At 43.0% G+C, this 24,801-nt stretch overlaps 1 protein-coding gene across 11 annotated transcripts in view; it reads left to right on the forward strand.

Moving 5' to 3' along the window:
• The window catches only part of LOC141781581 (serine/threonine-protein kinase BRSK2-like), a 130,053-nt gene that overhangs the window by 66,604 nt on the left and 38,648 nt on the right, over positions 1–24,801 (forward strand). For all 11 annotated transcript variants that reach the window (XM_074657439.1, XM_074657403.1, XM_074657412.1 and 8 more), the window contains exons 2-5: positions 1,771–1,865; positions 17,836–17,921; positions 20,092–20,232; positions 23,378–23,494. In XM_074657439.1, the coding sequence (XP_074513540.1) occupies positions 1,771–1,865; positions 17,836–17,921; positions 20,092–20,232; positions 23,378–23,494 (439 nt within the window). The remainder of the gene's footprint in view (positions 1–1,770; positions 1,866–17,835; positions 17,922–20,091; positions 20,233–23,377; positions 23,495–24,801) is intronic.

Below are 24,801 nucleotides of genomic sequence, written 5' to 3' on the forward strand. Positions count from 1 at the left end.
ATGCTCTAGGTCTCTAGTCTGATCCATCCATCCTCTGAATGCTCTAGGTCTCTAGTTTGATCCATCCATCCTCTGAATGCTCTAGGTCTCTAGTTTGATCCATCCATCCATCCTCTGAATGCTCTAGGTCTCTAGTTTGGTCCATCCATCCTCTGAATGCTCTAGGTCTCTAGTCTGATCCATCCATCCTCTGAATGCTCTAGGTCTCTAGTTTGATCCATCATCCTCTGAATGCTCTAGGTCTCTAGTCTGATCCATCCATCCTCTGAATGCTCTAGGTCTCTAGTCTGATCCGTCCATCCTCTGAATGCTCTAGGTCTCTAGTTTGATCCATCCATCCTCTGAATGCTCTAGGTCTCTAGTTTGATCCATCCATCCTCTGAATGCTCTAGGTCTCTAGTTTGATCCATCATCCTCTGAATGCTCTAGGTCTCCAGTCTGATCCATCCATCCTCTGAATGCTCTAGGTCTCTAGTTTGATCCATCCATCCTCTGAATGCTCTAGGTCTCTAGTTTGATCCATCCATCCTCTGAATGCTCTAGGTCTCTAGTTTGATCCATCCATCCTCTGAATGCTCTAGGTCTCTAGTCTGATCCATCATCCTCTGAATGCTCTAGGTCTCTAGTTTGATCCATCCATCCTCTGAATGCTCTAGGTCTCTAGTCTGATCCGTCCATCCTCTGAATGCTCTAGGTCTCTAGTTTGATCCATCCATCCTCTGAATGCTCTAGGTCTCTAGTTTGATCCATCCATCCTCTGAATGCTCTAGGTCTCTAGTTTGATCCATCATCCTCTGAATGCTCTAGGTCTCTAGTCTGATCCATCCATCCTCTGAATGCTCTAGGTCTCTAGTCTGATCCGTCCATCCTCTGAATGCTCTAGGTCTCTAGTTTGATCCATCTATCCTCTGAATGCTCTAGGTCTCTAGTTTGATCCATCCATCCTCTGAATGCTCTAGGTCTCTAGTTTGATCCATCCATCCTCTGAATGCTCTAGGTCTCTAGTCTGATCCATCCATCCTCTGAATGCTCTAGGTCTCTAGTTTGATCCATCCATCCTCTGAATGCTCTAGGTCTCTAGTTTGATCCATCCATCCTCTGAATGCTCTAGGTCTCTAGTTTGATCCATCCATCCTCTGAATGCTCTAGGTCTCTAGTCTGATCCATCCATCCTCTGAATGCTCTAGGTCTCTAGTCTGATCCATCCATCCTCTGAATGCTCTAGGTCTCTAGTCTGATCCATCATCCTCTGAATGCTCTAGGTCTCTAGTTTGATCCATCCATCCTCTGAATGCTCTAGGTCTCTAGTCTGATCCATCCATCCTCTGAATGCTCTAGGTCTCTAGTCTGATCCATCCATCCTCTGAATGCTCTAGGTCTCTAGTCTGATCCATCCATCCTCTGAATGCTCTAGGTCTAGGTCATTTTATACAGGGAGGTCAATGAAATGTCTCCTATGGGGACTAACATCATCACACATGAATCCAGTTGGGCTCATTGGATCCACCAGAGTCTCAGCTTTACAGTGAGACCCAGTTTATGGAATTCAAGACTGTTTAGGGACCCCAGGATGCAGAAATATTCCAGCAGTGACGGCTGTCCCAGAGGACGACCGGTGACCTTGACTGTGATGTCATTAATTCAGATCCAGAGCCTGTAGAAACCATCAGAACATTGTGAAGGGCCCCGGTTCTGTTGGTTCTCCTCAGCGTGACTCAGACGGACTTTGAAGAAAACTGAGTTGATGAGATAACTTTCTTTGTGTTTCAGGTCTGGTGAAGTTGGGCATCCACTGTGTTACGTGTCAGAAAGTCGCCATAAAGATCGTCAACAGAGAAAAACTCAGCGAGACGGTTCTTATGAAGGTAAGACGGTTCTGTTTATTCAGTGTGTGTGTGTGTGTGTGTGTGTGTGTGTGTGTCTGTGTGTTAACCTGTAGGTGTTTCTGGTGTATAAAAGCATGGACTGCTAGTTCTGATCCTCAGCTGTTATGTTTTGGGTTTTTATTTTAAGTGATGACTAAACCCTCTTGAGATGAATCGTCTCATTTGTTCGGGTGTCCTTAATAACAAAGTTCTTTTATGAGAAGGCTGCCGATATTGTATATATTTGTTATTGTCAACAAATCACATGAAAAGGCCAAAACAACATCTGTGTCTGTCAGTACCAAGCCCACTGGTTCCTACTGAAGACATGTTATACGCTTGTTTGTTTTTTAAAAGTATAAAGTTTCTTTTTTTTTTTAAATGTATAGTTTAATTTTTTTTAATAAATATTTAGCTTCATTGTTTGAAAAATGAACTCTCTTTTTTAAAAAAAGCATTGTTTATTTTAAAAAAATACATATATATATATTTTTAAATGTATAATGTATTTTTTTATAAAATGTACTTTTATTTTTTAAAGCAATATATAATTTTATTTCTTTTAGATATTTAGTTTCATTGTTTGAGAAATATACTTTAATTTTTAAAAGCATATTGTTTATTTTTTTTAATAAAAGTATAGTTAATTTTTGTAATATTTAGTTTAATTTTTTTTTTAATATAGATTATTTTTTTAATATGTAAAGTGTCTTTTTTAAACTCTATTGTTTCTTTTTGCAAAAGTATACAGTTTATTTTTGAAGTTTGTTTCTTTTTAAAATAATATATAATTTCATTTTTTTAAAACAATATATAGTTTCATTTTTTTTAAATATTGAGTTTCATTGTTTGAGAAATAAACTTTCTGTTTTCAAAAGCATATAGTTTATTTTTTGATAAAAATATATTTTCATTTTTTAAATGTAAAGTGTATTTTTTTAAAACAAATTATAGTTTTTTTTAAAACAATATATAGTTTCTTTTTTTTAAATATTTAGTTTCATTTTTTGAAAAATAGAGGTTCTTTTTAAAAAAATATAGTTTGAGTTTTTAAATATGTAAAGTGTCTTTTTTAAAGTATATTGTTTCTTTTTTGAAAATATATTTTCATTTTTTAAAATATATATAGGTTTAATTTTTTGAAACATATTTATTTTCATTTTTTAAATATATAGTGTCTTTAAAACAATAGTTTAATATTTTGAAAAGTTTTTTTTTTTTAAATATGTATATACATTTTTAAAAAAAAATGTTTTTATGCATGTAGTTTCATTTACATTAACTGTTGGTTTGTTGACTATAAAAAAATGCTGCACATCGCCAACGTTATCCTTTAAATTTGAAGTGTCTCGAGCTCTAATGTCTGAATATTTCCAGTGAGTTGTTTGATAGAAGAAGGCAGGAAATAGACCAGAATGCGTTGCAGGTCTGTCTATCACTCGTTGAACGCAGCTCACACCAGAGCAGCTCTGTGTTCCAGGTGTAGGAGGGCAGAGAAGTGACGGTGACAGTAATACTAACAAAGAGCAGCTGTTTGGCTGTTAGTATTACTGTCACCACCACTTCTCTGCCCACCTACACCTGGAACAAACAGCTGGATGACTCACATGTGCAGCTTCCTGTGAGGTTGACTCATCTGCAGCCGTCAATGTGTGAAATACTCTTTTTCTTCCTTCTGGTCGTTTGTAAAGTTGATTTTGAAGATTTTAAGAAGTAGGGGAAAGTGCAAGGCATACTTTAGTCACCCGGCGCTGCTTGGTCTCTTGGACCATTAGATAGAAGGTTAACTAATAGGTAGCTTTAACTAACATTTAATAGACTGGTTAGAGCATATTTAATTTCATCATGTTGACATGCTCCTGATAAAGAAACGAAGGGTTAAAGAAGAAGAGAAATGTCTAAATATAACTGATGAGTTACTGATGAGTCCACTTTATAACACTTTAATAGAAGATCATGACACTAAAGGAGTTTAAATAAATGACCAACAGCGACGTGTTCCTGCGTGTTACATTTCTTTCCCACAGTGATTTGCAATAGCATCAACTTTTTCTCTCGCGTCATGACAATACAGCACGCTGGTGTTTATCGTTATGTTCTCACTTCCATCAGATGATGTTGTGTTTCTGATGGGATGTGAACGGAGGAGATGAAGGTAGCAGATGCTTCTGTTTCCTCTCAGCTCGTATCGGAGCTCTGGTTTCCCTCCGTCTGCAACGACAACGCCAGCCGATCCCTCCTCTGTCTGTCTGTCTGGTGGGGGGGGAGTGGGGGGTTACCCCAGCAGCTTCCTCTAATCTTTCCCGCCTTGGTCTTATTTTAGAAGATGCTGTTGTCATGGCAACAGGCAGCGACTGGCTCGAGTTATGCCCGTTGTTCTCACACAATGAAGTCTAACCAGCCTCTTAAAAATACATCTATATAAAAAACCCTAAAAAACATGTTTAAAACATGACGTCGCTCCACGGCTCCACAGCTCCACGGCTCCACGGCTCCACGGCTCCACGGCTCCAGACCCCACTTTGTTTGACATTTTCAGCTGCAGCTTTACTTTATTCTGTTTCTTTTCTTTTGCTGCTTTTAACTTTGTGCAGCGTTGGATGTTTTCTTTTGAGTTTTTTTTGCATATGAATGTGTCGTCTGTTCCACAATACATGAACACATTTACATTTCCCTTGTTCATTGTTACACATGGAACCTTTTAAAGGAATAACTCGAATCATTTCCATATAAATACATTTCTTTATCCCCGACTGATGCAGTTTATATCTGATACTTGAAGCTTCTCCACTGGCTGCACTAAACTCTCATCGTCCAGTAACACTAGAAGTAATCTCTATAAACCGATATCTGCATCTGAATTTAGAGTCAAGAGTCTGATCTCTAGTTTCCATTTTTAGCCCGAGTAGTATAGACCAATCATGCTTGAGCACACGCCGGCACCTCTTTTTTTTTTTTAAGATGTTTCAGCAGACAGGATGGCACAGAGCTTTGGCTTTACATCTCAAACGATCCTTTCGTACAGTAGGAGTAGGAATTACACAACAGCATCTCTAAAATCGTACAGTGTATGCCCAGCTTCAGGGCTGGGCGATATGGCCAAAATCTTCTATCATGATATAGGTCGTTTTCATATCTCGATAACTACAGTATATATATCACAATAAATTTTCCAAAAAATGTCAGAAAATTGTCAGAAAAAGGGCAAAAGAAAGGCTGAACATTTTTTTGGGAAAAAAGTCCAAGAAAATGTCCAAAGAACGTCCGAAAAAAAATTCCAAAACGTGTCCAACAAATGTTTGAAAAAGGGCAGAAGAAAGGCCGAAAAATGTCTGGAATAAAAGTTAAAAAAAAAAAGTCCAAACAAAGTCCGAAAAGTTTGTCCAAAATACATTTCTGAAATGTGTCCACAAAATGTCCGTAAAAGGGCAGTGGACAGGCCGAAAAATGTCTGAAAAAAGTCAGAAAAAAATGCCGAAAAATGCCCGAAGTTTCCAAATTTTTTCTGAAAAATGTCTGAAAAAAGTCCGAAAAGTGTTCAAAAAATGTCAGAAAAGGGGCAGAAGAAAGGCCGAAAAATGTCCACAACGTGTCCAAATAATGTCTGATAAAGGGCAGAAGAGAGGCCAAAAAATGTCCAATAAAATGTCCAAAGTCCGAAAAAAAGGTAGAAAAAAAATGTCTGGAAAAAAATGTCCAGAAAGTGTCCAAAAACATTTCGAACTAAGTGCGAAAAATGTTTGAAAAAGGGCAGAAGAAAGGCCAAAATTGTCTGAAGAAAATGTTAATTTCCAACCGACAGTAAATGTTGGTTACTCTTATCAATGATTTATGACCAAGAGTTTATTACTGTATAAACGGTCGGGGATCGAACCGCCAACCTTGTGATTAAAGGACGACCCGCTCTACCTCCTGAACCGTAGGCACAAGACTCTGAATGCCAAATTGCTCCTGATTGGTCAGACCAGCACGTTGCATCGTAGCTGACACGCCATCGTGACTGAGTGAGTGTGTGAATGAGTGAATGAGAGGCACAGACTGTAAAGCTCTGTGGACGAAGGCGCTGCACGGCTGCAGCCTCCAGAAACTCAAGACGTCATCCAGCAGAAGTCTGAAGGAGGACGTCACGCCGCTGAACTGATTGACGATATGAAGCATAAATAAATCCTGCAGAATTCCGTTTGACATCTCAGAAGCTCGCCGTGCTGCTGATGTCTGCCGGCCGCTCGCTGTCGCCATCGTCTCTCACTTGTGTTAACATCATGAATGTATTCTGTCCCTCTGTGGACTCCGCCTCTGTCATGTGCTAATGTATTTCTGCAAACATGCGTCTGGCCTTGCATATGAGTCCACAAGCTTCCTATAGCCACCGTGCGTGCATGAGTGCGTGCATGTGATTCCTGGTGAGACGAGCAGCCTGACATTTGCAGCACTACTGCAGAGATCAGCACCTAACACGGGCGGCGGCATCACCCGCCTGGCAGCCAGATGTCAGACCTGGTATTTCTACCAGCGTCTGCTAATGGAGCGTCTCATTAGAGGAACCACAGGTGGAGGTGGATCCTGAGCTGCTAGCATTAGCGGCTAACAGACAGAGGACTCATTAAATCAGGAGTGGAGGAAGTTCAGTTCATCGACTGCAGGCTGACTCACACACATACTGCTCAGCAGAGCTGAGATGAGTTCAGATCTATTTACAGTCATCTGCTGCCGTCTCCCAGTGTCGGCCACGTTCCATTACATGCGTTCAAATAATCGGAACTTCACCTCGTCGTTGTTGTTGTTGTTGACGTCTTCACCTCGTCGTCGTTGTTGTTGTGGACGTCTTCACCTCGTCGTCGTTGTTGTTGTTGTGGACGTCTTCACCTCGTCGTCGTTGTTGTTGTGGACGTCTTCACCTCGTCGTCGTTGTTGTTGTGGACGTCTTCACCTCGTCGTCGTTGTTGTTGTTGTGGACGTCTTCACCTCGTTGTTGTTGTTGTTGTTGTGGACGTCTTCACCTCGTCGTCGTTGTTGTTGTTGTGGACGTCTTCACCTCGTCGTTGTTGTTGTTGTGGACGTCTTCACCTCGTCGTCGTTGTTGTTGTTGTGGACGTCTTCACCTCGTCGTCGTTGTTGTTGTTGTGGACGTCTTCACCTCGTTGTCGTTGTTGTTGTTGTGGACGTCTTCACCTCGTCGTTGTTGTTGTTGTTGTGGACGTCTTCACCTCGTCGTCGTTGTTGTTGTTGTGGACGTCTTCACCTCGTCGTCGTTGTTGTTGTTGTGGACGTCTTCACCTCGTCGTCGTTGTTGTTGTTGTGGACGTCTTCACCTCGTCGTTGTTGTTGTGGACGTCTTCACCTCGTCGTCGTTGTTGTTGTTGTGGACGTCTTCACCTCGTCGTTGTTGTTGTTGTTGTGGACGTCTTCACCTCGTCGTCGTTGTTGTTGTTGTGGACGTCTTCACCTCGTCGTCGTTGTTGTTGTTGTGGACGTCTTCACCTCGTCGTTGTTGTTGTGGACGTCTTCACCTCGTCGTCGTTGTTGTTGTTGTGGACGTCTTCACCTCGTCGTCGTTGTTGTTGTTGTGGACGTCTTCACCTCGTCGTCGTTGTTGTTGTGGACGTCTTCACCTCGTCGTCGTTGTTGTTGTTGTGGACGTCTTCACCTCGTCGTCGTTGTTGTTGTTGACATCTTCATCTTGTCGTCGTTGTTGTTGTGGTCGTCTTTACCTCGTCGTCGTGGACGTCTTGACCCCGTCTTCACCCCATCTTCATTATTGTTGTGGACGTCTTCACCTCGTTGTTGTTGTTTACGTCTTCGTCTCGTAGTCGTTGTTGTTGTCGTCTTCACCTCGTCATCGTCGTTATGGACGTCTTTACCTCGTCATCGTCGTTGTGGACGTCTTCACCTCGTCATCATTGTTGTTGTGGACCTCTTCACTTCGTCATCGTTGTTGTTGTGGCTGCTTCACCTCGTCATCGTTGTTGTTGTGGACGTCTTCACCTCTTGGTCGTTGTTGTTGTGGCTGCTTCACCTCGTCATCGTTGTTGTTGTGGACGTCTTCACCTCTTGGTCGTTGTTGTTGTGGCTGCTTCACCTCGTCATCGTTGTTGTGGCTGCTTCACCTCGTCATCGTTGTTGTTGTGGACGTCTTCACCTCGTCATCGTTGTTGTTGTGGACGTCTTCACCTCGTCATCGTTGTTGTTGTGGACGTCTTCACCTCGTCATCGTTGTTGTTGTGGACGTCTTCACCTCTTGGTCGTTGTTGTGGACGTCTTCACCTCGCCATCGTTGTTGTTGTGGCTGCTTCACCTCGTCATCGTCGTTGTGGACGTCTTCACCTCTTGGTCGTTGTTGTGGACGTTCTTACCTGTGACGCCCTTTTGGCTGACAGAGTGGTGACGGAGCCGATGACAGATGAATGAAAGGAGACTGATTACCATCCAGCCCAGAAGAGAGCATCTGTGCTTCTCCCATGATGCACCACTGACCTTAATCTGCTCTTCGTCCGTCAGCCGTCCATCTGCAGGAGGACGTCCCGCTTTCCGTTCAGATTACTGAACCACCACTGTCCTGATGATGAAACATGGTGGACGGGTAGAAACCGGTTCATACTGGGAGCTGATCTGGATCACTGGGAGGATTCACTCCTTATGTTTGACCTTCGTTAACATTGTGAGAACGGGTGTTTGACCTTGGTGGAGGTCGAGTTGTTAACGTGTCCTCAGTCGCTCTCTGAAGGCTGCTGGTCATCAGACATCTGGATGAATAAACCGGGCACGCCGCCTGGTCGTTACCCAGCAGCCCCGGCTGCAGCGGCCTCAGAAGCTGAGGCTCCTCACTTCACTTCTCCTTTCCTTCTTTCTCCCCTCTTTTCCTTTCTTCAACCTCTCTCTCCTCCATCTCTTCTAATCTCATTTCCTTTCCTTTCCTCGTCCTTCATTTATTTTTCTTTAACTCCTCTTTTCTTTTCTTTTCTTTCTTCCTTTCTTTCATCTTCTCTCCCTTTCTTCCCCTCTCCTCTCTCCTTGTTTCCTTTCTTTCATCTTTTCCTCTCTTCTTCTCTTCCTTTCCTTTCTCTCCTCCCCTTTTTTCCTTGCTTTCTTCTTCTCCTCTCCTTTCCCTCCCTTCCTCCTCTCTTCTCCCCTTGTTTAATTTCTTTCTTCTTTTTCTCTCCTACTTTCCCTTTCTTTTCCTTTTCTTTCTCTCCTTTCCCCTTGTTTCCTTCCTTCCTTCTTCTCCTCTCCTCTCCTCTCCTCTCCCTTCCTTCCTCCTCTCCCTTCCACTTGTTTCCTTCCTTCTTTCTTCGTTTCCTCTCCTCTACTTTCCCTTCCTTTCTTTTCCTTTCCTTTCTCTCCTCTCCCCTTGTTTCCTTTCTTTCTTCTTCTCCTCTCTTCCTTCCTTCTTCCTCTCCTCTTTCCTTGTTTCATTTCTTCTTCTCCTCTCCCTCCCTTCCTTTCTTTTCCGTTCCTTTCTCTCCTTACTCCTTGTTTCCTTTCTTTCTTTCTTACTTTCTTCCTTTTCCTCTCCCTTCCTTCCTCCTCTCCTCTCTCCTCTCCTCTCCTCCTCTCCTCACCTCTCTTCACCTCCCCTTGTTTCCTTTCTTTCTTCTACTCCTCTCCCTCCCTTCCTTTCTTTTCCTTTCCTTTCTCTCTTCCCTTGTTTCCTTTCTTTCTTCTTCTCCTCTCCTCTCCTCTTCCTTCCTTCTTCCTCTCCTCTTTCCTTGTTTCCTTCCTTCCTCCTCTCCCTCCCTTCCTTTCTTTTCCTTTCCTTTCTCTCCTTACTCCTTGTTTCCTTTCTTTCTTTCTTTCTTTCTTACTTTCTTTCTTTTCCTCTCCCTTGCTTCCTCCTCTCCTCTTCCTCTCCTGTTTGATGAAGAGCAGACCGTCTTCCTGTCGTTCCCTTGAATGAATCTGCGTCTCTTCATCAAACTCCAGGATGTTCCGTCTCGTCCGTCACAATCACATGACGCGGTGGACGGCGGCCGTTGGTTTGCACCAACCGCCGTCTCACCGCGGTTGGATGTTGAATGGATAACGGGCCGGACTCTCCTCCTCAGCTCTCCCGCTCTTCCTCCAGGACGTCATAGCAACAGATGGCGGTTTGATGACCGCGCTGGATGTTCCAGTTTATCGCCCCTCGCGGCCCCTCAGCTTCTGTATCGGGTTTCCATTAAATGGGGATTTGGAGGCGGCACCGTAACTCCAGTCGCTCCTCGTAATTCATTAAGAGGAGCGACCGCGCACGGAGGCGTCGACCGGAGGAGGATGTCGGCGTGAGTCAGGAGCTCTGAGCCCCTCAAAGAGGCATCAGCAGGAACGCAACACCTGCACGCCATGTTGTCACGTGTGCTGGACTGTTTCAATGTAATGGGTGGATGCTGCGTGTGATACGTCTGTTGGACTCTGTGATCTGATCTGAGGCCGTACCTACAGTAGAGTGTTTTTGATCAGCTCTGTTTATCCGTCGCTCTTCAGTGAATCAGTCGCTGTGTTGAGAAGGTGTGACTCACTCTGAACGAAGCCATTTAGTGCTGCAAGGCACTGAGTCACCGTTCATCTGGCAGATCTTCTCAGAGAGGTCACCGTCAATCTCCTCCAGCTGTCTGAATTCACACTCTCTCACAATCTTAGGATACAAAACGTGGTGAAATCACACCTGACTAGGCCTTCGCACAGCGCGATTATATACAAAGTCAATGCAAAGAGGCGAATACATGCGTAATCGCGCCGGGTGACGCAAATGGGGTGAATGTTCCCGTCACTGAAGTTGAAATATTTCAACTCGAGCGAGAAATTCTTGTGACGCTGTGCCGCTAAAGCCTCTCAGCGTTGAGATCGTCCTCCTCTCCTCACTGACGTCCTGACGTTGTTGAATCAGAAATGGAGGATAAATAAATCTAGTATGTGTCTGTGGTCACCCAGAGCTACGATAATCCATCACATCTGTCCAGAGACCAGAGACCACAGACTGTCTGTGGTCAACCAGAGCTACGATAGTCCATCACATCTGTCCAGAGACCAGAAACCACAGACTGTCTGTGGTCACCCAGAGCTACGATAGTCCATCACATCTGTCCAGAGAGCAGAAACCACAGACTGTCTGTGGTCACCCAGAGCTACGATAGTCCATCACATCTGTCCAGAGAGCAGAAACCACAGACTGTCTGTGGTAGAAACAACAACGTCTCTAGATGACGTCATGTTGAGTGTTGATGGAGCAGCTGCATAGCCTGGCTCTGATCCATCCAGACTCCATTCAGAAAACAAAACATTTTAAAAGTTGTCTGCTTGTCGTCATGGTAACAGACCTGACAAAGCATGAGTTCAGACTTTTTACTAATCAGCATCATTATGTAGTTAATTCAGCATCATTTTGATCTGGTTATTGATATTAAATCACAGCACAGTCTGTTTATTTTGGGTTCATACCGCAGTGGAGACATGTGGCTGCTAGATACAGTCAGTGCAATGATGCCGTTTGGTTTTCTGACATATCTGGGACTTCACCAACATGTAGAAAGCAGCAACAGTGGCTATTTCTTACATGGTTGATGGAGGAAAGAAAAGTTGTTGGTATCCATGGAGACAAGCTCCTCCTCCTCTCCAGGGTGTCTCGAGCGAATGAACACAGATGATATCGGCGGACCAACTCGCGCTTCCCGACAAGCTTGGATTAGCTAGTATGACAAGCTTGGTACCAATGGATTCCTTAGGTCTTTCTAGTTTCAGGTGATATCTGTACTTTCACTCTGGCTCTAAAACTGAACCTGCTACAGCCTCTGAAAGACAGTAAAGTCGGTCAGATCCCTGCGATCCCGCGGCTCTCAGAGGGTTACGATTTAAATATCGCCTTGCTTACAGTATCATAATATATTGAATGGGGTTTTCTGTATCATGATACGTATTGTTTCACCAACAGCCCTAAAAACTGCTCTACAAAAGAGATGTGATGTGGTTTTCAGTGCGTTGTGAGACAGGATTTGAGGACAGAAACCCTCTCCGTTCATGTGATTTAACTGTTAGTATTAACGGCGAATAGGAGCACCAGTGCTCCAACGTCAGCCGGCCTCCAGCACCGTAGATTTAGTGTGGACGTGTGAATTATATTCCCTGGTGTTTCCAGACTGTTATGTTGAGCAGCTCAGACGTGCAGACAGAGAAGGTTAGAGTAGAATCAGTGCTTCTGATCGTGATGCGTCCCCGTGGACGTATTCTGGACACGTCCAACTGGTAGCAGAGCTACAGCACACTGAGGGGATTATATATCCCGTCTAGTCTGAGAGGACGTGACCCAGGACGACTGACTTTATGAGTGTGTGGGAGGGAGGTCTGTTGACCTGGCGGGTGGAGCAGGGATGTGGTGGTATAGTTGGTGATAAAAGACTTCCTGTTGGAGCTCAGGTGGAGAGATGAGAAGGCTTAATCCAGTCATTCACACCTCTGAGAGCCTGATTAACTCTCCACAGCAGCTCCTCTAACTCCACTATGAGTCTGAGGTACCGATCGGTGCTGAACGTCACTACTCTGAGTGTCGACTGAACTGTCTGTAATGACGTTCTCATACAAATAAACTGCATTGTGAATTATGCTTAGAGGGAAACGTATTTTGTCGTGGATTACGTTTGTTTTTGACATATCACAAATATGTTTATAATGACAGTAACGGTGTATATCACGATCAGGGTCTGAAATTAACTTATTTCACTTCCTGCTACTGTGATGGACAAGTATTTTTTTCATCGGCCACTTTTGAAATCTCTGTGCTAAATGAAGGAATAACATTTTAGATCTGATGTCGTTTAATGATCGATATATTTTACACAAAAAACATTATATAGACAGTAAATTACAGTGTTTGAATTACACCGTGGAGGGAGGGTAGTGTCCACAGTACTGTACTTTGTTATTGTCATCTATAGTCGTTATTTGCATAAAAACACAAAATTCAAATGATTGTGATTATTTAAACATTTGCTTTGATTAAAAAAAATCTTGGTAAGTTGTTATGAAGTTCAACAGGTCATAATTCTCTCTAATATCTATTTTATAATGATGTGAAAACATCTCCTTCAAACAACTGGATTTATTCAAGTTTCTCACCAAAAACTACATTTTACCAGATTACATTTGAACGCATCAGGATAATGTTGTAATTTACCTTCACCTAATAGTCATTTTTCCTGAGCAGACTGTGAACGCCTCATAACAATAACTCAATGGCACCTCCGTTAACGTTTGTAACTCCGTTATTCATCCAGTCAGGACTGTGCTGCTAACGGCTGCTAACAGCTAACGTTACTAACTCTCCTCCTGCTGATTTCAACACAGGTTTGTTGTTCTCAGTGTCTCTTTATCAGGAGAAATAGGATACGCCCCATCAAGTTTAGTAGCGCCACGCTGTTGAGCGCTTTTTTTCTCTTCACCGTGTCTCCGGTCCAAAACAAACTGAAACATGATACAGCGTGCGTATGCGTCATTGTGCAGCGTAACTGTGGGAAAACATCAATACAGTGGAATCGATGGTCAGAGAGGCATGAGATGCCAAGAAAGAGGACAAGTACGGTTCTCTATTCCATCTCTAGCGTTTTCCCTGCCTGCCAAAGTGATAGAGAGTCTCAGCTTTACAGTGATACTCAGTTTATGTAATTTAAGACTGTTTATGGACCCCAGTATGCAGAAATATTCAAACACACCATTTTAGAATAGTCAAAAATAACACATTTATACTGCTTTAAAAAAACTGCGTGTGATTATCATAAAGTGGGCATGTCTGTAAAGGGGAGACTCGTGGGTACCCATAGAACCCATTTACATTCACTGATCTGGAGGTCAGAGGTCAGGGGACACCTCTGAAACTCGCCATGCCAGTTTACTACCTTGAAACCTCTTCTTCCCATTAGAGTCTGTGTAACACATGACTTAACTTGATAACAGCGTGCATGTTAATGTCTTTTTAATGACCGCGAACACAGCTGGAAACATTTGTGCTAATTCGGCTCAGCAGAGAGGATGAGCCTGAGATAATGGAGGTGAACGGAAGTGAGCAGTGGATTCAGAGCAGATCACCGTAACCCAGACGACACAGCGGACCGGTGCTGGTGGGTTCAGATGAGACCTGAGGTGACCGTCTGAGAACAGAGTCCTTGAAACCTGAGCGGGGCCGAGTCCTGGTGTTTTATACATGCCGTCCTCCAGCTGTGGAGTCGCCACCTCACCTTACACCACACACACTTTATTACCTCACATTAAAAAGCCATATGGGTCATAATCGAGTTTAATAAACGTCAGCGTCATTGCTCACACACACGGAGGGCAGGGGGCTGAACGTCTGTTTACCAGGTACATGTGTTTAATTAGCCTCCGCCATGCTACGCTGTGTGTCTGTCTCACCGGTGTGAGGAGACGAAGACGAGGCCAATTAGATGTGATAGCGGGAGGAAGGGCCTCTGCATCTGTCCCACACATTAGTCAGTGTGTGTGTGTGTGTGTGTGTGTGTGTGTGTGTGTGTGTGTGTGTGTGTGTTCACCTGCCGGTGGGAAGGTCTAACAATGTGTGAATCTAAATGATCAGTTAATATGGATGTTATTAAAGTTGTGATGTGGATTTGGCTTCTTCTGGCTGAGAATACGTGTTCACTGGTTACAATAAATGAATTAGGGTAAGAAAAATAGTTGGATATGTAATAAATTGTAAAAAATGGAGAAAAGAGTTGCTTAAAAAAAGTAAAAAAGTCAGCTACTATTCTACAAATAATCTCACTGAACTGTCTCTGTCAACCAAGACGTTGAATGCCGACATTTCGGAGCCAAAAACCTGTTTCACAAATGCGTTTCATATCAGCCTCGTATCACGCCTGTAGAAACGCACATTACCACGTGATTAACGTTGTGAAACGATGCTCAAGTTTAGGCAACAAAACTAGTTGATTAGGTTAGAAAAAACATCACGGTTTGTGTTAAAATAATAACGTAACAGTGTAACGTCACAATATAACAAGGTAGCGTAACACGGTAGCGTAACACGGTAGCGTAACACGGTAGCGTAACAATGTAACAATGTAGCGTAACAATATAACAATGTAGCATAACAATGTAACAATGTAGCGTAACAATGTAACAATGTAGCGTAACAATGCAGCGTAACAATGTAACAATGTAACAATGTAGCATAACAATGCAGCGTAACAATGTAACAATGTAACAATGTAGTTTAACAATGTAACAATGTAGCGTAACAATGTAACAAGGTAGCGTAACAATGTAGTTTAACAATGTAACAATGTAGCGTAACAAGGTAACGTAACAAGGTAACCTAACAATGAAGCGTAACAATGAAGCGTAACAACGTGGCGTAACAACGTGGCGTAACAATGTGACAATGTAGCGTAACAATGCAGCGTAACAATGCAGCGTAACAATGCAGCGTAACAATGCAGCGTAACAACGTAGCGTAACAACGTGGCGTAACAACGTGGCGTAACAACGTGGCGTAACAACGTGGCGTAACAACGTGGAGTAACAACGTGGCGTAACAACGTGGCGTAACAACGTGGCGTAACAACGTGGCGTAACAACGTGGCGTAACAACGTGGCGTAACAACGTAGCATAACAATGTAACAATGTAACAATGTAGCGTAAACTCTTATACACTTTACTAATTTAATTCTGATTCATGACTAGAAGAACTTGACCCACAGTGCTGAGCAGCTTCTCAAATGAATCTCCAGGTTCTTAGCTTTCAAATGATGTACACCACTTCTATGTGACATCTACTGCTGACCTGCTATCTCCCCCTAAAGACCCCCTGAACCCCTCTTAAGACCTCCTGGACCTCTGGCTGTATTGGCAGCTCAGTCTGACCTCAGTAGGATATAAATGTGTTGGATTGTAGGAGAGACGGAGGTAAATTGAATCTGACCCTTGAGGCCGTACGACTGATGTTATTATCGATATCAGTTAGTTGGAGACGTCAGATCACTTTAACATGTTTCTGTTGAGAGAATCAATAAGATCTATCTACCAGGTAATCAAACTAATCCTTCACTGATACATCTCATTGATTTCTGATTCTCATCACTGCTTCGCTTCAAGCTGTTGAACACACAAACGCTATCAGTCGTCCGTCACTCATCTGAGTCGTCGCGTGGCGTCCCCTCTCGGGGCCGATGTGACGGCGCTCGCAGGCCAGACGCAGGACACCCCAAAATGAAAGTTTCACTTCCATCAAAGCTGGCGGTCTTCAAAAGGTCTGTCATGGCGAGCGATGGCGGCTGGCAGCAAATAAATAATGAAAGAATCCCCCTTTAATCTCCGGCCCAGTAGTTTCTATCCCACCAACCTCTCCCAATCTCTCTCATCCTGAAACACCCGGAGCTGGAGAGGAAGACGAGGAAGACGAGGAAGACGAGCCAGAGGAGAAACTCTGATATCAGCTCACTGAAGATGTTTAAAGACCGGCTGGATAAACTAAAGAAGTCAATGACAAAGATTTCATCCTGATAAACAGATTCAATATAGTTCTTTAATATTCTGTTCATTTAACTCTGAAGCACTCAGAGCTGCCCACTCCGTCCACGCCGCTCTCAAATCACAGAACACATTTAGACTAGAGCGGTCAAAGATAACGTGATAATAACGCGTTGACGGTTATTAGTTTTGACGCCACTAATTTCTTTAACACAATCGACCTTTCAGAGGTCGTAGCGGGTTCAGGTACCATCGGTACCAACCATGTCAGACTAGCTGGTCATGAAGGAGGTTAAATAACGCTCCAAAGTCACGCTACATGTTGGCGAGGAGAAACTGTCATGTCCATTTTCAAAGGGGTCCCTTGACCTCTGACCTCCAGATGTGTAATATATGTCATTGTTTTGTGTTGTTATTGATTCTCAGTAATAAATATATACATACATTTTCATAAATCAGCATATTCCCTTTAAGGTACATTTAGAACAGATAAAAAAATGTGTGATTGATTTGCAATTAATCGCGATTAACTATGGACAATTTTGCGAAGCATAACAACGCTACGTTGTTCCGCCACGTTGTTCCGCCACGTTGTTCCGCCACGTTGTTCCGCCACGTTGTTCCGCCACGTTGTTCCGCCACGTTGTACCGCCACGTTGTACCGCCACGTTGTACCGCCACGTTGTACCGCCACGTTGTACCGCCACGTTGTACCGCCACGTTGTACCGCCACGTTGTACCGCCACGTTGTACCGCCACGTTGTACCGCCACGTTGTACCGCCACGTTGTACCGCCACGTTGTACCGCCACGTTGTACCGCCACGTTGTACCGCCACGTTGTACCGCCACGTTGTACCGCTACGTTGTACCGCCACGTTCTCACGCCACGTTCTTAAATATAGAAGTAACCAACAACAAGTTTTTGTGGGGCGTCTGTGGATCAGGAGGTAGAGCAGGTCGACCACTAATTGGAAGATCGACGGTTCGATCCCCGGCTCCTCCAGTCCGCATGTCGAAGTGTCCTTGAGCAAGACTCTGAACCTCAAATTGCTCCTGAAGGCTGAACTATCGGTGTGTGAATGAGTCTTTAGATCAGATCCTGATGGGGGGCAGCCGCTGCCGTCAGTGGATGAATGTGTGTGAACGCTGACATGTACAACTGAACCCCTCCAGAGGTTAAATGTTTGAGTTCTTGTTGAACAGCGTGAGTGTGAGAACTCCCCGGAGCCTCTTGGTGTGATTAATGTAATATAACAAACACACAGTGTGTGTGTGTGTGTGTGTGTGTGTGTGTGTGTGTGTGTGTGTGTGTGTGTGTGTGTGTGTGTGTGTGTGTTTCCATTAGTGGTCCCGGCTGCAGGTTCTGGCCTGAGTCCAGTAAAACAGTGAAACAGTGAAAGAGTAAATGCTCTCATCATCCTCTCATCATGACATTAACATGAGACTGTGTGTTTCTCTGTTCTCTGTAAATGAGGACGACCTCTTTAACTCGTCTTCTTCTTGCTGTTTCTCTGCAGGTGGAGCGGGAGATAGCCATCCTGAAACTCATAGAGCACCCCCACGTTTTAAAGCTGCATGACGTCTACGAAAATAAGAAATACCTGTAAGTACATTCAGCTGCATAAACACTGTGAGCAGCCACACCGTCTCTCTTTTCATTTAACATTCAATACACTACTTCACTTTTTAAAAACAGATTCAATATGCAGGAAGATGCTGTATGAAGAGGTACATGTTGGGAATTTGAAATATTTAGTCTTTAGGGCTTTAAGTCAAATATTTGAAATATTTGTAGTTTTTGGAGATCCGTCCGATCAGCTGTGGTAATATTTTACTCAACTTTATTGCTGAATTGCCAGGATTAAAGAAAACTCAGGTTAGCCTCACATCACACTGTTATATCATTTTCACAAAAATCTAAAATAAAATAAAAAATGTAATGTATTTTTAATTGTCTGACATTAACAAGCAGGTGTTAAAGGCTTTGCAGTGGTAGAAGAACGTTGTATAACTTCCTGCTTTGCTACTAAACTATTTGATACTGTTTATTTTTGCATTTCTTTTTAATTTATTCTTGCATTTATTATTAATTAATTTATTTTTAAATATATGTATTTATTTATTTCAGATTTATTTTTAAATGTATTTATTCATTTATGTTTTTATTTATGTTTTTATTTATTTCTGCATGATTTTCCCTTATTTATTTACCCAAACCTATTTATTTTTCTTTTCTTTTCTTTATACATTTCTTTTTTGCATTTTTTATGCATTTCTGCTTCATCAAAAAGAAATAAATATATCAAAAATAAATTCAAAAATAAAAAAAATTATAATTAAAAAAATGTATAAAAATAAATAAAAATTAATACAAAGTTGAATAAATAAAAAAGCAACCTAAAACAGAAATATAAATTTATATCACATTTTATATTTAATATTATTTTTGCTACATTTAATGACATATTTATTTATTTATCGTGTAATTTATTTATTTATTCATTTATTTTTGATTGAATGAACAGCGGTCTCCTGAATGAAAGTGTTTGTTTGCCCCGTCCATCCACCCCGACCTCCCTTTGTCGCTCTTTATACTACATCACATGACTTCCTCCTTTGCTCCCATCATAATTACTATTACTAGATTCATAACATAAATATGGGTCGTAATAAGCTGCTTGCACTGACGTTTTCTCTTTTGAAAAATAGAAGAATATTCACTCTTCTAGTTTATATTTCTTCACACAAAAAGTGAGGAGAGTTCAGATTTCAATTTGACTTTAAGAGCTGACAAACAACATTGATTAGATGTGAAAGTGACGTCTAAATTAAACTCAGGATCGTCGACATCACAGCAGAACAATTTAGCATTTATCTGTCCACCTTCGCTCCTCCAGCAGTTTGAGCTCTGAGGTCTTATGAAGGCGTGAGATGTTTTATTGGTCCCCCTCACTTTAACCTGCCTCCTGCGACCGTGTAGCTTTAACATATATCCGTGTTTTATTGTATACATTAATCTGTCGCATGTGGCCGCCGTGCTCCGGTGGCACGCCTTAATGCGCTGTTCAATAATTGATAAAGGCGCCGCTGTCAAATGGAGCGGGAATTTGTTTTCTTAATGTTGCGAGGACGGCGGCGGACGGTCATCACGGATGCAAACAGTTTGCAGGAGAAGATTTCACACTCGCAAATCACACGCGCACACGTTTCTAATTTAAATAGCTCTGACGGGTAAAACGCTTGAGCAGATCCTTTAATCTGCTAATAAATCAGTCCGTCGGGGGACGGCGTGCCGCAGGAAGGAGCCGGCTCTCCACGCACAGCGAGAGGATCAGGGACGTCTCCGAGACAAATGAACGGAGGACGGAGATAAAACATGTTAAACTACATTCACACAAAGCAGCACGGGTCGGGGATTTTCTCAAGGATTTACATTAAGCGCCAGTGTACTGTGGTAACTTCAGCACGTCGTAGCCAAATACTCTGTGATTTATCACTCAATTATTTCATTAATACCTCTCTCAGTCTGAGGGAAAACTCCACTGAGGGTTTGGGGACGTTTAAACATCCTCAGTTTAAGTAAACTCTGCTTATTTACTTTCTGTGTGGACTTTTTAGTGATGAATCCGAGGTGCTGAAGTAGCAGACGCTTTTGTAATTGCGTCTTTTTTCCCGCCCTTCTTTGTCTTGGATATTTTAATACTATTTGACCAACCTGAGTGCTTCTTCCATCACTGACCGTTCTGACCCGTTTGCACCCTCTTCTTCTGCAGGTACCTGGTTCTAGAGCACGTGTCCGGGGGGGAACTGTTCGACTACCTGGTGAAAAAGGGCCGGCTAACGCCTAAAGAGGCCAGAAAGTTCTTCAGACAGATCATCTCAGCCCTGGACTTCTGCCACAGCCACTCCATATGGTTCGTTACCGTTACACATCATATCTTTTCCAGAGTGTCTCTCTCTTTTTCTCGTTAGGTATCTCGTTGGTTTGTTTAGAAACAGGTAGGATTTGCAGACCTTCTTTAGGCTCTTAACAGTCAGGATTTTTTGCAGGTAAAAGGGGAAAACAAATCCTGTTTAGAGGCGCGGGGGGGATAAAATATGGAAATGTACACAAATAGCTGCTGCAAATGAAATCTAATCAGACACAAAGAGAGAGAGTATAGCCAGAAGATGGAAACAGAGAGAGAGACGGACAGAAAGATGAACCATCTTAATGGTTCAGATAATAAAACAGTTGAGTGACTGCAGGTATGAATGTTATTCTCTCAACATATCAGTGGATTTTCATTCACTCATTCACTCGCTGATCTTTTTGTTGAGCTGACCACATCTAACTAAAATGGAAGGAGTCTTTGTCCGTCGTTTGTGCTTTGATTTTTTTCTGCAACCGTTCTACCGATCGACTTCACTCTTGACATTTTTCAGACTTTTTTTCAGATATGCAAATCCAGCCAGTTTGCACGTAAATGCGTATAAATCTCACGATAATTTGCAAGCCGTTTAGCGTGCAATATGTACGCCTTTCTTGATTTCCGCGTGTCATTTGTACGTCATGTATCCTGTACTGACGGCAGTGTAAACGCATCCATGCGGCTGCGTGATTCACGCGTCATGTGTTCACACCGGCTGCGTTTGTGCTGCTGTCAGCTCTTTCTTTTTGCATTTATGCACCTTTTCGTGCGAAAACGGGCTGGATTGACCTATAGATGTGTTACGTTGTTTCCGTACGTGTTTAACTTAGTTTACGTTCGTATTTTAAGCCCAACCATGACGTTTTCCCTTACCCTAACTAAGTGGTTATCTTGCCTAAACCTAGCTGATGACGTTTGCGTGGCGTACTGATGACACGCGACAGCAGCAGGTCAGTAAATATCCTCCATCGTGTAACATGAGGTTTAAACTGAGGCAGCACCTACAATAGTTTATTTTCTAACAGTTGTATATATGAGGTGGTATTCCTAGAAGCAGCAGAGCGTTTGATGGTTGAACCACAGGTTTCCCCCTTCGTGCCTCCTCTTCAGCCTCTTCCTCGTCAGCTGCAGCCGGAGGCGACTTTAGAGGCTGCAGCTCCTCTTCATCTCTCTTCCTCTCTGAGAGCACCTCAACAGCAGCGCTGCCTCCGACTCACGGCTTCACACATCAGGTGTTCGGCTCTGAAGGACCAGATTTATTCTGCACTTTGTGTTTTCTGGAGTCGACCTCTCATTCTGAGTGAAAGGGTCGATCTGATACTGGAGGAGTGCATCAGGTCCTGATGATTGGACGGTAATGAAGCAGCCTTTAAGGCAGAGACAGTAGTGTGTGGGTGTGAATGCTTTCAGGACTAATTGTTTCCCACTTCACCACTTCACCACCTCCGCAGGCTGAAGCATCAATAAAGAGCCCTACGATCGTCTGGAGCTGCTGTATTCAAATATTATGAATCTTCATGAAAGTCCAGTGAAGAAGAAAACATGTCATCAGACAGAAAACTTCTGGACAATCTTCACTTATATGAGAATATAAGAATAAAAGTCAGTCAGCCCAAGAACCTGACTTTTATCCATCATGACACACAGTGGGTCTGAACAGTGTGTCATCTTCAGGGTTTGTCTAATCAGCTCCCATAGAGGAGTGTTATCTAGAAGTCAACGGAAACAGGAAGCCTGTCCTCCTCCTGGAGCTGAAGAAGCTTTTAGGATGAGAAACAAAACATCTTAAAGAAATCTACATTAAGTCCAGTTTCCTTAGACTGAGTGCCTCTACAGTAGATATCCTGTGACCTGGATGTCTGAGAAGCTCCACAGACAAGTGAGGCTTTGCGATGTTGGTAGATTCATGGTCTTCAAGGGTCCAAAAGTTTGTTCTGGGAAAACTCCTGATGTTGCAAGTGAAAGTCAATAGTTTTTTCCATTGCAACATCAGCGTCCAGCAGCAGAGCTATGTCTCCGCCATTTGGGATTGAAAGCGACTACCAGACACCAGTAAAACGTCCTCCTACAAAGAGACGTACAAAAGTAAAACTAGATTGTTATTCTATTGTCATATTCTACCAAAATGGTCTGTGTTGAAAAATATTATATTATAAAAATAATACGCATTTTCAGTCCAAAATGGCGGCAGCGGCTGTTGTCAAAAAACACCAGAGTTTCGTCTCTTTGCTTCTATACTCTTTGGTGCGGTGATAGTGGAGAGTGTAACGGTAACAGTAGTCAGAGAGAGGAAAAAGTCAGCCATTTGGAGATATTTCACAGTGGAAAATCCATCAAGTAAAACAGGATATGTACAGGAATGCCGTGGCCACACTGGGGACGTCAGGAGCGAGTGGCGGCTGCGTGATTGACGCGTCGGGTGTTCACAGCTGCGTTTCTGCTGCTGCTGCTGTCAGCTCTTTCTTTCTACACATGCCTTTCATAATGGCCATTTCATTTCATTATAAATGTCATTTATATTTATTTTAGACAGAGAAAGGTTCAGAAACGTGCGGTAATTTGTAAATAATAATAATAATCCACAATTAAAACCCCGTACTTTATTCATTCATGGAGCTCTGCAAGTCACTGCATGTTCTACAACACTGTCCAGCAAATATTTCAGAATAAAAGCCTTGTGTTAACAAATGAAGAAATTCTGTCCACAGAAAAAATGCTTGAGGGTTTTTTATTTTTAAATGAAGCAGGAAGTGTTGATTTAAAAACATGTCTTTACTTGTTTTTCATCTCCGTAACATTTTCTACAGATACAGACATTGAAATTGTAGTAGTTTTGCTGATATGGTATACACACGTTCCCAGTGTGGCCGAGTGTTTCGCATTAAAGGGTTTAACCTGGCCATACAACAGGGTCAGTGGTAAACAGCTGTTAAATAATAATAAAAATAACTATGTATTTTTTATCATGCTGGTATCAGAACCGGTATCGGGAAGGAAAAAATGGTATCTGAACATCTCTGGTACTCGGTACCGACTGGACCCATGAAGACCTTGTCCTGCCAGGTGTAAAGGAGCTCCTTACTTCATCAGTTTCTAACTCTGTCTCCTGTTGTCTCTCCTGTCGTCCTGTTGTCCTGTCGTCCTGCAGCCACAGAGACTTGAAGCCTGAGAACTTGTTGTTAGACGAGAAGAACAACATCAGGATAGCGGACTTCGGCATGGCGTCTCTGCAGGTCGGGGACAGTCTGCTGGAGACCAGCTGTGGGTGAGTGAGACACTTTAATCTCCTAAATGTCCTGAAGCTCTAAACAATCTACCCCTTATTACCTTTCTAAACATCCTCCATGGTAAAACGTTCTAGAGGGTTTCTTTTATTATTTCTGTAAACCTGTCCTCTGTGTCCCCCTGAATGTTTTCTGTCTCACCTTTTTAAATCCTGTATTCATCCCGTCTCTGTTGACTCACTGTCCTCCACGTACGACAGTCAGCTGATGTTTGTGACTGGATATAAAAGTGCTGAAAAGAATTCATGAAAAAGCCTCCTCCCAGCTGAGCTGCAGAGAGGTCGACTTAAAGATGCTGTGGCTGTAGAAACCTTTCAGTTGCTATGAGGTCCTGGTTGTTGTTTTTTCCGGCGGGCTTCAGGAGGATCCGGGCCGGTCCGATCTGGTCCCACTCACCACGGCAAACCGCAGGCCAGCCGGCGTTTCACAGAGTCGGTGATGTGGAAGAGCTGAACTCCTCCTGCTCAGACAGAGAGAGAAGAACACCGAGTTACCGAGTTACTGGGCAAAATGTGTTCTGACTTCATTATGATTCAAACAATACAGACGCTGGTACTGCAGCAGACTCACTTCTCTGGAATATCAATATCATTTCTTATGTATATTATTATTTCAGTTTCCATGGAGACTGTGTTGTGTTGTCTACAAAGTGATCAACGTGATTTTAGAGGAGATTTCTCGGCTGACACTCAGAGTTAATGTAGAGATTTAAAGGTTACACACATCAGTGTTAAAACTAAATCGGGTCTCACTGTAAAGCTGAGACTCTGGTGGATCCAATGAGCCCAACTGGATTCATGTGTGATGATGTTAGTCCCCATAGGAGACATTTCATTGACCTCACTGTATAAAATGACCTGTGGTGACCTCTAGGATAATCACAGCCTCATGAAACTTTACAGCCACAAACTAGAGACCTAGAGCATTCAGAGGATGGATGGATCAAACTAGAGACCTAGAGCATTCAGAGGATGGATGGATCAGACTAGAGACCTAGAGCATTCAGAGGATGGATGGATCAGACTAGAGACCTAGAGCATTCAGAGGATGGATGGATCAAACTAGAGACCTAGAGCATTCAGAGGATGGATGGATCAAACTAGAGACCTAGAGCATTCAGAGGATGGATGGATCAAACTAGAGACCTAGAGCATTCAGAGGATGGATGGATCAAACTAGAGACCTAGAGCATTCAGAGGATGGATGGATCAAACTAGGGACCTAGAGCATTCAGAGGATGGATGGATCAAACTAGAGACCTAGAGCATTCAGAGGATGGATGGATCAG

Source organism: Sebastes fasciatus, chromosome 2 (genome assembly GCF_043250625.1).
Source record: "Sebastes fasciatus isolate fSebFas1 chromosome 2, fSebFas1.pri, whole genome shotgun sequence".
NCBI classification, from domain to species: domain Eukaryota; kingdom Metazoa; phylum Chordata; class Actinopteri; order Perciformes; family Sebastidae; genus Sebastes; species Sebastes fasciatus.